General features: G+C 39.8%; 1 protein-coding gene across 1 annotated transcript in view; it reads left to right on the forward strand.

The window, feature by feature from the left end:
* Window positions 1-12,361, forward strand: part of NFE2L3 (NFE2 like bZIP transcription factor 3) — a 32,215-nt gene extending 19,854 nt beyond the window's left edge. The window contains exons 2-4 of the mRNA XM_023639393.2: window positions 1,789-1,968; window positions 7,692-7,778; window positions 8,531-12,361. Of these exons, the coding sequence (XP_023495161.2) occupies window positions 1,789-1,968; window positions 7,692-7,778; window positions 8,531-9,787 (1,524 nt within the window). The 3' untranslated portion in view covers window positions 9,788-12,361. The remainder of the gene's footprint in view (window positions 1-1,788; window positions 1,969-7,691; window positions 7,779-8,530) is intronic.
* Window positions 12,362-12,741: the final 380 nt, after the last annotated feature.

Below are 12,741 nucleotides of genomic sequence, written 5' to 3' on the forward strand. Positions count from 1 at the left end.
TTTTCCTTTTTTTTTTTTAATAGGTAGTGAGCTTAAGAAAGAAAAGTGAGACGGTAGTATTTAAATAGGGACCTGAAGGAAGCCACAGGGTAGGGGTGGGAGGGAGGTGAGCAGAGGGAGAACCTTACAAGCAGAAAAAATAGTAAATACTGGTCAGAAGGTGGGAGAGTGTTTGTTGTGTCTGAGGCTGAGCCTTGGGGCATTGCCATGTTTAGAGATGATAAAGATGAAGAATCAGCAAACGAGAAGTAGTCAGTGAGGTAGGAGAATAGAGAAAAGGTCCGTGGATGCCAGGTGAAGAACCTGTTTCCAGGAGGAGGGAGTAACTAAATGAACTGTTGCCGATAGGTCGAGTCAGATGAGGATGGAGAATTGTCCAACTTGGGGGATCCTGATGAGCTGTGTCAGTGGAGTGGTAGGGACAAAGTCTTCATTGGAATAGGTTCAAGAGAGAATACATTGAGTCTAGATGACTCTTGGAGGATTATGTTCTAAAAGAGAGCAGAAAAATGGGCTGGGACCTAAAGACTAATATGGGACCAAGGGAGGGATTTTCAAAGACAGGTGGTGATATTGTATGTCAGTAGGCTGAAGGAATTATCCAATATACAGGGAACAACTGTTGATGCAGAAAAGAGAGGAGAGTAGCAGGAGCAGTATCCTTGAGCACACAGCAGTAGTGTGCAGGGACTGATTGAGGTAGGACCAAGACTGACCTCCACAGCGTCGGGAGGGAGCCTGCATATATCCTACAGTCAGGTACAGTGAACAGAGAAGCAGGTAAAACCAAGCAGGCCACCAGCACATCAGCTTCCTTTTTCTGCTCTTGCTTTGATTTCTCTCCTTGCTTCTGGCATCTGTAGATTTCTATTTCTTTGACCTTTATTTATTTTTTTTAAGGTTAACATTTCTGTGGTTTAGAGTGGTGGGAAGTGGTGCTGTCCTTGAGTTAGTCCAATGTGCTTTGTTGCTGGAAGAGAGAAATTAAAAATAGATCCTTTGAAAGAGTTTCAGAAGCCTTGATGTTACCTTAGAGGGGAAAAAAATCATACAGAGAGCTTTTAATATCATAATTGAAAGTATCAGTATTACAGTGTATGCTAAATTGTAACTATTTGAATGTTTAGATGAATTCTCTAGCCTTTTAATTATTTAAGTCTCCTCAGTTAAAGGAAATTAAAAAGTGGAAGGACTCATCTAGGTAAATAAGCAGAGTTGAAAATATCTGGAGATGTTAGTTTAAGCTTTGTTGTTAACTTTATTTTTTCAAAATAAAAATATATTCACCTTTTTCCTGATTGTAAAAGAAATAAGTTTGTTGTAAAATATTCAAACACTACAGAAATGTATGAAGGGAAGTCAGCTCTTTTTACCCACCCTCCCCCAACCCATCCCACCTTTCAGAGACAACCACAATTAATACTTTGTAATAATACTCTCCAGATTTTTCTATGTATATTTGATTAGTATTTGCTTCCAACTTAGCTGTTTGATCAAATTTGCAAATATTTTAAACTTAGGGGCTTTATAAAGGCATCTAATTTGAATTATGCCGATTAGAACAGCTTGCCTCAGAGTGAGGTCTTAAGAAGGACAGGACACAAAACTGACCTTTGTTTCAGAATTAAATGTTTCTTTGATATTGAAATAATGAAACACCAGTCTTAACTTTTGACTTACAGGTTGTCATGATCACTGAGCAGTAAGTACAATGCAGTTTTAAAAATTGTTTGACTTATTCGATGAAACATGGATTTCAACTTAGCATATTTTGGGGTATTTTTATAGGAAAATGAGGTACTAAGAGAGAGGCATGAAGCTGTGGATCACAGTTCTCAGCATGAGGAAAATGAGCAAAGAGTGTCAGCCCAGGAGGAGAAATCACTACAGCAAAAGAATGAAGATGAAAATAAAACAGCAGATAAACCTGACTGGGAGGCAGAAAAGACCACTGAATCTAGAAATGAGGTGAGCATGTCAGAATATCCCAGCCTTACTAACATTTTGGCTTTAAGGTAGATTTTATGACCTTGACAGTTTGTGTTGCGAATGAATTTTGCATATAAGTGTACTCTACTATAAGCAAATCTGACATATGAAAATACATATTTTTTTACATTGCAGGAGTGGTTATTTGATTTACAAAGGAGTCAGCCCGTAGAATTAGTGTTTTTCTGGTTAAACTCACCTCCAGGAAGTTGCTAGCAGGTTTTGTTAGTTGTGTTTGCCATGGCAAGGGATAAAGAGATGGCTGGCACCCTGAACTCAGGAATCCTCAACCAGCCACCTGCAGAGGCAGCCAGGCTGGCTAAGTCTGGGAGAGCGAGCCAGAGGACTCTACAGGCAAATCACCCTCTATACCAGCTGGGGCTTGGGCTCAAATCCTTGCTTAGTCTCCTGGTGGGCCGTGCTGAATGGGCATCCAGGAGCCCATTTTGTACCTCTGGCCGGGCTCAGTGGGACAGCCTCCTTGGCTCTTCTATGTCTAACCACACTCTTATCAGTGAGAGAGGTATCGAAAGATGAACTCCAAGAGCCAGGCTGAAGGGATGGATTCTTCTTGCAGCCTGTGCTTCCCCGTTTCTTTTATTTAGGCCATTCTCTGGTTTCTACTCAGCCCTGCTGAGGTCCCAGCCCACAAGCCTGGCAAACGGATGCTCCGAAGACAAGCTGGAGGCTCCACAGACCTTTAACCAGGAGGAGTTTGGGGCTGTGCCTTGAATACCCTTGGAGGATGGAGAGTACCATGGCTTGGCCCTTCTCAGACAACCCATCATCACTGTACCCTTGACATGTAATATTACATCAAACAATATGTGATCGATGGAGTGAAATCAGAAAACTGCTCTACTCTCTTTGCCCACCCACCATTTCTCACCCCTTCTAGCCTGTTCTGACCTGTTGTAGGGGAACTAGTTCTTCCCTACATCTTGGGTGAGATCTCGGGCAGGCCTTGTAACTTCTAGGTAATCATATTAAAATCTCCCTGGTCATCTCAGTACAGCAATTGGTCAATATAATCCAGTGTAATTCTCAAAAACTCTGAACTGAAATTCACCTTCTCCCCTCCTCCTGTCTCACCTGCTGCAGCAGCCTCGAAGCTTAGCTTAAGTGGAAAAGGGTGTGTGTGTGTCTTATTTCTCTATTTCCCCAAGTCTTCATCCCTTGCTTAGTAGGCTGTCTTCTCTGGGGCTGAGGGTGTGGTGGGTGGTAAGGGTTCAGGAAAGGTGTTACTTGACTGGCACCAATCACACTGGTTTCCCTTGACTGTAGGATGTATTTAAAACTACTTTTGTCAGATGGGCACTTTGATTTCATAGGTTCTGTGGACACCCCTGTCCCCACAGCTGGGAGTCCTTCATCGGCCCTTCTCTTGACAGGGATAAATAAATGGCACCTCTACCTCCAGCTGGCCTTTAGGAGTCCTTCTTGCATTTTCCGTGGCATATACCTCCCCTCTCTGGCTCCCCAGCAGCTGGTCCTGGAAACCTGCCCTTCTCCCCCTTTGTCAGTCTAGTCACTTCCCTCACTGCAGCCCTTGTCTGGCCTCTCGGCCTGTTATATTCCTCAGGCAAGCTCTGCCTCATCTACTGTGTTCCCCAGACTGCAGAGAACACACACCATGTTTCTAAGTGGTCTCTTTGAGTCCTTTTGCTAGTCTTCAGGTAAGAGGGGTGGGGAGCTCACTCCAAGAAAACCTCCTATTTCCACTCCCTAGCCTCTGAGGCTTCAACCCTTTTATAACCTTCAGTTGAATGAGGGTCCCATTGCAGCCTCTCATTCCCCTTTGATATGCAGAAGTGTCTGCACCTGCCATGCTTTCGCCCACTGGTATTCTCCCTAGGCCTTGGCTTTCCTCATAATTCATGGATCCTTGGTGTGGCTTTACCCCTGCTCTCCTCTCCCACCTCCCACACACACATTATTGCTTCAGTGCCAGTGGACTTTTATATTAACAAAATACTGGAAGAACCATATTTATTTTGAAGGAGACGTTTCAGCCCACTTTCCTGAGTACCTCACAGTCATCTTTTTTGAGGGAGAGTTTTTATCACAGTCTGCCACTTCATTGTATACAGATTTATGCTATTGGTTCATTTTTCTCCTGGGTGTGTCTTTGCCTTTACTCCCTCACTGGGCTTCCCAAAAAAGCAGGAACTGTGTTTTCTACTTCTTTGAATTACTTGGTAATTCAAATTAGTTGGTAACTGACTGACTGTTAGACACATAGTAGGCACTCATTAAATACTAATGAAGAGATAAAGTAGGGAGCTTCCTTGGAGAATTTAAAATATAATTTGAATTAGGACAAACATCAGTTTGGACAAAACTTTCCGGAAACACATTAATCACTCAAAGCAAGGCATTTGTGCCTTAATTCTTAATGATAAGGCTCGGCTCCTCATTTGTACCTCCACATTCCTGGCCTGTGTCAGTCTTGTTTAGTTAGCATTTACACCACATCTTTGTGTACTGCAAATTACACATTTCTTATAGGAGCTTCTGACACTATCTGTCTACTCTTTCATGGAGCTGTAGTGCTCTTACAGTTTGCTGAAATAAAGCAGAAATGGGTTGTTTGTGATCAGTTAATCACTGGCATTTATTTCCATTCTTTGGGTGATTACCATGGAAGAATACCTAGGACGAATGGCATAATTTGCTCCTTAACAGTGACTTCTCTCTAGCCCCATCGGAGTCCTAGACACAGACTGCCAGCTATTAATGAAGAACAAATACACAGTATATGTAGGTTAACTGGTCTGAAGACATATTGTTCTCACTAAAGACAAGTTGAGTTTATATTAATGTTTAATCTTATTAAAAGTATGTCTTATAAAGTTAAATGTGTGCCCACCATCCTAGTGATCTCTGCTCAAAATGCAATGAATTCTGACCCAAAATAGAAAACTATGTTCATATTTTATGTGAAGACTTAGGAAGGGGAGAATTATGAGAGTCTGACTTAAGAAAAAAGAAGAGGACTGACTATTTCCTGGCAATTTACATTGAACTTGAAGTATGGAATATGTTTCATGGATTAACTGTAAGAATGGCTTAATTGTCCATTTTTGTGCAGGATCTGTTCCTAGCTGAGCAGAAAAAATTAAGCAATTAGATTTAGAAATGGATTAACCAAGTTCTTTGAAACCAAATGTCTCAAAATTGTTCTGAAGAATTAAGTGTGGTAGACAGAAGAACTCTGTTGGCACACTGACTTCAAACAGAATGCTGTCCACAGTTAAGGCCCTCAAATAGAAGGCACATGCTGATGATTTTCTGAAGATACATGAATGAGGGGATTCTTTTTTTCAGCAGAGGTGAGGGCAGGTTTAAGGGAAACACCAAGGAATAGGAAGCTCTCAGCAACTAGCAACAACATGAAACCATTACCACCATCAGGGCATAAGGCGACTTGGGGAGAAATGGAGCTCAGAGAAAGATGGCATTGATGAGACACTCAGCAGAAGCTGTTGTCTCTAAGGCACTCTGTCGTTCCTCCTACCCTCCTATCAACCCAACCAGAGGACTGGATTGGTAGGGGTGAGCGCCTCCACCTGCCATCTCCTGGGGCACTGAAGAGGAAAGAGGCAGAAGGTTTAATGAAACACATCTCTGACTAGCCCGAAGAATCAGTCCATAATTCATTTTAAGCAGAATGATCCTCATACCCTTAACTTCTGTGTTTTAAATACTGAGGCTTTCTTTTCTGCAAATAATGTTATTTACTCACCATTATGGATTGTTTTTGCAGGGATACAGATTTGTGCAGATAGTATCCATTCTCATACACTTGTGACCATCAACAAATTTTGGTGAATGGTTGGCCAGGACTGAGTCAAATGTGAGGTTATTAATAGAATAGAACATTTCTGAAATTTCTTAACAAATTAGCAATCATTTTAAATAAGTCAATTGAAGAAGTCTGCTATCCACTAAGAATGCATAATTTGCCAGTTAAATGCAAGAAATCTTATCCATCAATTTAGCTTAAATAGCCCTGTAGCATCCATAGACACAGAAAGCCTTGTAGCTTTCTATTATGGGCCTTGAAAACATGGCTTTATAGAACCCAAGGTATTTGGCAGAAAAGGAAACCAAATATGTGTATACACCTACTCCTCAATCCAATTGGTCTGAATCTTCAAAAAAGAAAACCCTAAAGTAAAAAGTTCGGGGTGGGAGTGATGTACAGCACAAGTGAGGAATGTGAACCTGCTGGCATGTAAAGATACCCCCTATGACACGCCAAAAGTAGAAATCTTAGCTAAAACATAATGGATAGTATTTTAAGTGTATGGCAGAACTCAAAAGCAAGAAAGGGACCCTATGGATAAAAGAAACAAAGAGGGAACTCAAATCCAGAACTTAAGATAATCAGGCGCCAGAGCTGAAGAGCCCCAAGGAGGAACTGGATCCGGATATCATGACCGAGAGTGGGGTTGAATAGATGGGAAGAGAGGTCTCCAGTACATACCTAGGGGTACTTGAGTTCCCTGCTTACAGCCCAGAATGTTGAAAGGCTCTTCTGTTCAGGAAATAGGGACTAGGACAGTTCTAGCCATCAGCGAGGAGACATAGCAAGGAAGCTATCTATCCAGCCCTTAGAAGCCAGAACCCAAAGTGGGCCCCAAAGCCAGATACAGAGTCTGAATCCACACCACCATCACCATCAGGAATCCTGAGACAAGAAAGCAAAGTGTAGAAAATGATATCAAAACTGGTACTTGCAGAGAAAAACAGAGAACTGCCTTATAGTTAGTTGGTAACTCTTGGTATGTGGGATTCCTACAGAAATAACTCCCCAAAAAAGATGAGCTTACCTTTAAATATAAAAAGAAAATTGAGATAGTGACAGAATGAGACAATCTAAATTATTTCTAATAGGAGTCCCAGGAGAGACTAGGAAGTATGAAGAAGTATTCAAAGAGCTTATGGCAAAATATTTCCAAAATTAAAATGATCTTCTTATGACTCAGATTAAAGAAATGCAGAGTCCCAAGCAGAGTAAATAAAATCAAGTCCCAGACATATCAAAGTGAAATGGTGGGACAAAAAAGACTAAGAAAAAAATTGTTTTAACACCGGAGGAAAAAAAGATTGGCTATAAAATGACTGATAGCAAACGTATGAATAGTAATAAATGCCATGAGACAAAGTACTGAGGGAAAACATTAAACCAGATCATCTCACCAGATAAACTATCACTTAAGCATGAAGGCAAAATAAGTACGTTACAAAAAACTAAGAGTTGGCTACTCCTGGAGCTTCTCTAAAAAGAATTATCAAAGGAGTTACTTCAACAAGAAGGAAACTAAACCCTGAAGGCAGATGAAGCACTGATAAGTTGGTAAAACATTTTGGTAAATCTCAGTATGTATTTGACTATAAAAATTACATAATTTTGTAACCAATTTTGAGGGTTGGCTGTGGAGGGGCAAAGTAAGGTGGAACTAAGAATATTAACCAAAAGTTATATGGAAGATAGGGCAGGAATTGGGGAGTTGTTAAAGGTTTTTGTTTAAAATATTGAGTACTAAAAAGAACTGAATGTAAAAATTCCAAAATAAAGATTAGAGTCCAGCATGAAGATATGACCTGGTTATCTTTTCAAGATTAAGCCTAAAGCCCCTGGCAGCCAATTCAGTCTTTCACTTTAAATGAATGATGCTCCTTTTGCGTTTTTCTAGAGACATCTAAATGGGACAGATACATCTTTTTCTATGGAAGACTTATTTCAGTTGCTTTCATCATCACAGCCTGAAAATTCAGTGGAGGTAACTGGACCTTTGGCTTTTATCCTTGCAGGAAAATATCTGCATTGACCTCTCTGTGAATAAATATAACCTTTTTGCCTGGGTGACATAATTTGAATACTTATATAATAGCATCTAGTGTGTTATTTAAACGGAGACTTAGGGTTGCTTTTTATAGAAAACACTTCAACTTTGGAGAATTTATCAAATATGTATACTGTTCGTCCTTCCAGATTATAACAAAGATATAATCAAATAATTCATGTTGAATCAAAATGGCAGTAAGCATTTGACAAACCAAACCATGGCTTTATTTTTCTGGCAGCCCTTGTGTCTTGATTGTACTTTATGATGCTGGTCTAATTGCTTAAAAAAAACCCCACCCCTCCCAGACTACTTTACTACAGCTGTTATTAACCATGACCCTCCACAATGTTGCCAATAGCTAGGATGAGAATTGCATTTTATAAAGCAGTAAATTACAAGACTATATTATACTTAATAACAAGACCTTTTAACTTAATCAAGTTTTAAAAATTTCCATGATATTCAAAGAATAACTCTTTCGAGTATAGCATATTCTAATTTGGGCTTACATCACCTATTATGTTGCCTGTATTATTGAACTAGGTAAAATTATTCATAGCCAACAGCATATCTCTGTTTGTGTAAAGGAACTGACAAACGTGAGGAAAGAAATGTTGTGTTAGATACTGGAACTGCTGTTGCCGTAGGGTTATGTGTATTTAAAGTGTTCTCCCTTCCTTTTGCAGGGCATCTCACTGGGAGATATTCCTGCCCTTCCAGGAAGTAGCAACGATGGCATGAATTCCTCAGCACATTACAATGTAAACTTTAGCCAGGCTATAAGTCATGACGTGAATCTCCATGAAGCCATGTTGCTGTGTCCTGACAATACATTTAGAAGAGATCCAGTAGTAAGAACTTCACAGCCACAAGAACCATTTCTGCAGTTAAATTCTCATACCACCAACGCTGAACAGAGCCTTCCTGTAGCTAATTTGACAGCATTCCTCCCATTTGTTGACAATCAGATGAGGAACCTAACAAGTGAAGACTTTCTACATGACCTCAATATAAACATATTTGATGAGATAAATTTAATGTCTTTGGCCACAGGAGATCTGGATGCAATGGAAGTTTCTCAGCTTTTTCAAGAACCAGATTCTGATTCTGGGCTTTCGTTAAATTCAAGCCACAACAGCACCTCTATCACCAAGTCTAATACCTCTCACTCTATCTGTGAAGAAGGCGCCACAGGATATAGTAGTGACCCTGAATCTCTTCCCCACCATAATTTAGAAGGGGCTGTGGGAGGTAACTACCCAGCGCCCATGGGTCATAGGAGTGACTCTGGTTTTTGTGGGGACCTTGCATTTCAACATGTATTTCATAACCACACTTACCACTTAGAGCCACGTGCCCTAGAATCCAATTCTGAATCTTTTTCATGGCCTGAAAAGCCAGAGAAAATGAGTAGGTACCTCAGTGACACAGAAAGAAACTTAAGCCGTGATGAACGGCGTGCCAAAGCTCTACGTATCCCCTTTTCTGTAGATGAAATTGTCCGCATGCCTGTTGATTCTTTCAACAGCATGCTAAGCAGGCACTATCTGACAGACTTACAAGTGTCGCTCATCCGTGATATTAGACGAAGAGGGAAGAATAAGGTTGCTGCTCAGAATTGTCGTAGGCGCAAAATGGACATAATTTTGAATCTAGAAGAGGATGTATGTAACTTGCAAGCAAAGAAGGAAACCCTTAAGAGAGAGCGAGCCCAGTGTAACAAAGCTATTAACATAATGAAACAGAAACTGCACCACCTTTATCATGATGTTTTTAGTAGGTTAAGAGATGATGAAGGTAGGCCAGTCAATCCAAACCAATATGCTCTTCAGTACAGCCATGATGGAAGTGTTTTGATTGTACCCAAGGAACTGGTGACTTCAGGCCACAAAAAGGAAAACCGAAAGAGAAAAAGAGAAGGAATTGAAGATGGATTCCATTAATATGCATAAAGCAGTAATGTTCAGAAACTGAAGTTCAGCTCAGGTGTTATATCTTAAGTACTCCTACTTGAATCACTGAGTTAAGGCTACATTTTGAAGTTTATTATGGACAAAAATTTAGGACTTCAAGATCAGACTTGTGGGACATTTGGGGGAAACCACTTTTCCGTGAAATCCTCCTACGGCATTATATGCATGATTCATAAGTAGTATGCACAAAGAATAAGGTGACACAAAACCTTGATATGACTATCCACTTTGGTAGCCATTTTTTAAATAAGATGGTCACTTGAAAGAGAGCAAACACTGGATTTAATTATTCAGTTTTTATATGACTTGAAATGCTAAGTAGCCTTAACATTTTCATTTAGCTTGTTAGCACTGAAGTACAGTGAGTGAGCTTTTCCAAAAGTATTTTAGTTTGGTTTTTATGAATACTTAAATTATAACTTTTTCTTTTTGTGGAAATAAGTTTTATATTTCAATTTATAAAAAAAGTTAACTTTTACCTTTTATACAGAAATCCTAAGCAAATTTACTTGGGGTATTTTTCCTCCGAAATACCCACATTCAGGAAATACAGGTGAATATGTAGCAAATAGGGCAGCAAAATACTGATTTTTAAGATTTGAACACATCCATCAGACTCAAGCCATGCTGAAGTCAACATACATTAAACTGGTAAGGGAAATCCCCCCTTGGATTTAACACAGAATATTATGTAAAATAAAAGCAAGGTGCCAAAAAACAAAACTGGGGCTTAAATACTAAGGGTGCATTCGGTTTTAATGCCTGCTGGGAAATACCTCTACAGTCAGAGAAGGGTTTAGGCCTCCCTCCAACTCATGTAGCTTAACGTGAAAACATTACAAGCCATACAAGAACACAAACCAACAGTACGGGAGGTGTGAATAGATGAGCATAGACTATAACCCGAGAGAACTGGAAATACTGAAACCATATGGACAATTTTTAAACACAAACAGGGCAAAAAAGATTAACTATTTGAACAAGAGGGTTTGACGATGAGTTACAAAGTCATTAATCCTAGAAATAAGGGCATTTGAAATGAAAACTCACTGAGACAATTTCTTGAAGATTGTTACCCCAGATTGTCCAGGTTTGAGAACATCAAGATCAACATGAATAGTACTCGTTTAAGGTTTAATTTCAAAATTGAGAATCAAAGTTGTCAGATATTATTTCTGCCATAAGAATCATTGCCTACATAGAATAGCACAAGTCAAGGGATTATGTTGTTACAGAAATTGTTGATACAGTCTGGATTTTTAATTCTTTTCCGTGTTATATTGGGCCTAGGCATTTCAAGCCCTAGATTTCACCAGTAAAATGCTTCTAGATACAATCACACTTCTAATCAGTTTTGTACAATGACGACTTTCAAAATCTGTCAGGTTGTCTTTTTGAAGAGAACACACATCAAATTTTTTTTTTGAGTAACATAAGCCCGAAGCTAACATCCATGCCCATCTTGCTCTACTTCGTATGTGGGATGCCTGCCACACAGCATGGCATGACAAGCAGTGTGTAGGTCCGCAACCAAGATCCGAACTGGCCAATGAACCCCGGGCTGCCAGAGCATAATGTACAAACTTAACGGCTGTGCCACCAGGCGAGCCCTCCTAGCTTTTGATATTTAGATTCATTACACGTTCAGGGCATATCACCACGGACATTATTTCAAGGCTACAATATGAAAATCTACAGTACCAATTTACTTGCAGTTTTCAAAACAAAGTAACGTTAGTCGATTATCAAGGACCTACTTGGCATTCTCTCCAAATCCCTGAAACCATCAATACCACAATGAAATAGAGTAGATCATCACATGGGCAAGAATAAAAGGCTTGGAGTGAGCTGGGACTCAAAAATATTCTAACTGAAGCTGAGTCTATAAACAGTTTGAATTAGGAAGGTATTTGGTGCATTGTAACCAAGACAAATTTTCAACAGCTAGTTTCATGTCTAGTTTGCCACGGGCTGGTTTACTGACAATGATCACCTCACATGAGAAAATCACAAGATTCAAGGAATGTAAACTTAAGCTGTTTATTATTAATCCATCCGTACTCTGGATCTTCTAACAGTAAAAACCTCACACCGAGATTTTATTCTGAACTCCCTATTTGCTGATTAAGAAACTGATACCCAGTTAGACTAAACTGTTCTGCTAATCCAGTAGTCTTAACGTGCAGTTTATCGTAGTGTGTTACAAAATCTCATCGAGGCCAGCCCCATGGCTGAGTGGTTAGGTTCGCATGCTCCGCTGCAGCGGCCCAGGGTTCCGCTGGCTTGAACCCTTGGTGTGGAAAGGTCACCACTTACCCAGGCCATGCTGAGGTGGCATCCCACATGCCACAACTGGAAGGACCCACAACTAAGACTGTACAGCTACATACAAAGGGCTTTGGGGAAAAAAAGGAAAAAAATAAAATCTTTAAAAAAGAGAATCTCCTCTATTTAGCTTCAGATTTTAGGAACTGGTAACTCTGAAAAGGTCAAACTCTCATTTAAGTTGTATGCATTGTACTGAGTAAAACCACTGAAACAATCTGTCCACTTCGGTCTCTTACACATTTAAATAGTGGAATCAGTCTTCAGTTAATCTGACCAAAACCTGGATACAGTCCAAGACTTACTTGAGAAACAATTCCATCAAAACCAAGTTTAAGGGGTAAGTGGTGATATACACCAAATGTGTTCCAAAGCATGTTGTGGCATTTAAAAACTCAAAAACCTCAAAAGAACCAATTAAGAACTAGATAATTGAGATCAGTAATGTTTACTCATTCATTTAGTAGTTTGTGTTATTAGCTCTTGACCTCTTTGCAGTACATTTTCCTGTAGGCACTCTTGAATTTGGGGGATTGGCCCAAACCTACTTTCCATTTTGAATTGATCCCAACATACAGGTAATCTTACCTTCCTTACCT

The sequence above is a fragment of the Equus caballus genome, chromosome 4 (assembly GCF_041296265.1).
Source record: "Equus caballus isolate H_3958 breed thoroughbred chromosome 4, TB-T2T, whole genome shotgun sequence".
Taxonomy (NCBI): domain Eukaryota; kingdom Metazoa; phylum Chordata; class Mammalia; order Perissodactyla; family Equidae; genus Equus; species Equus caballus.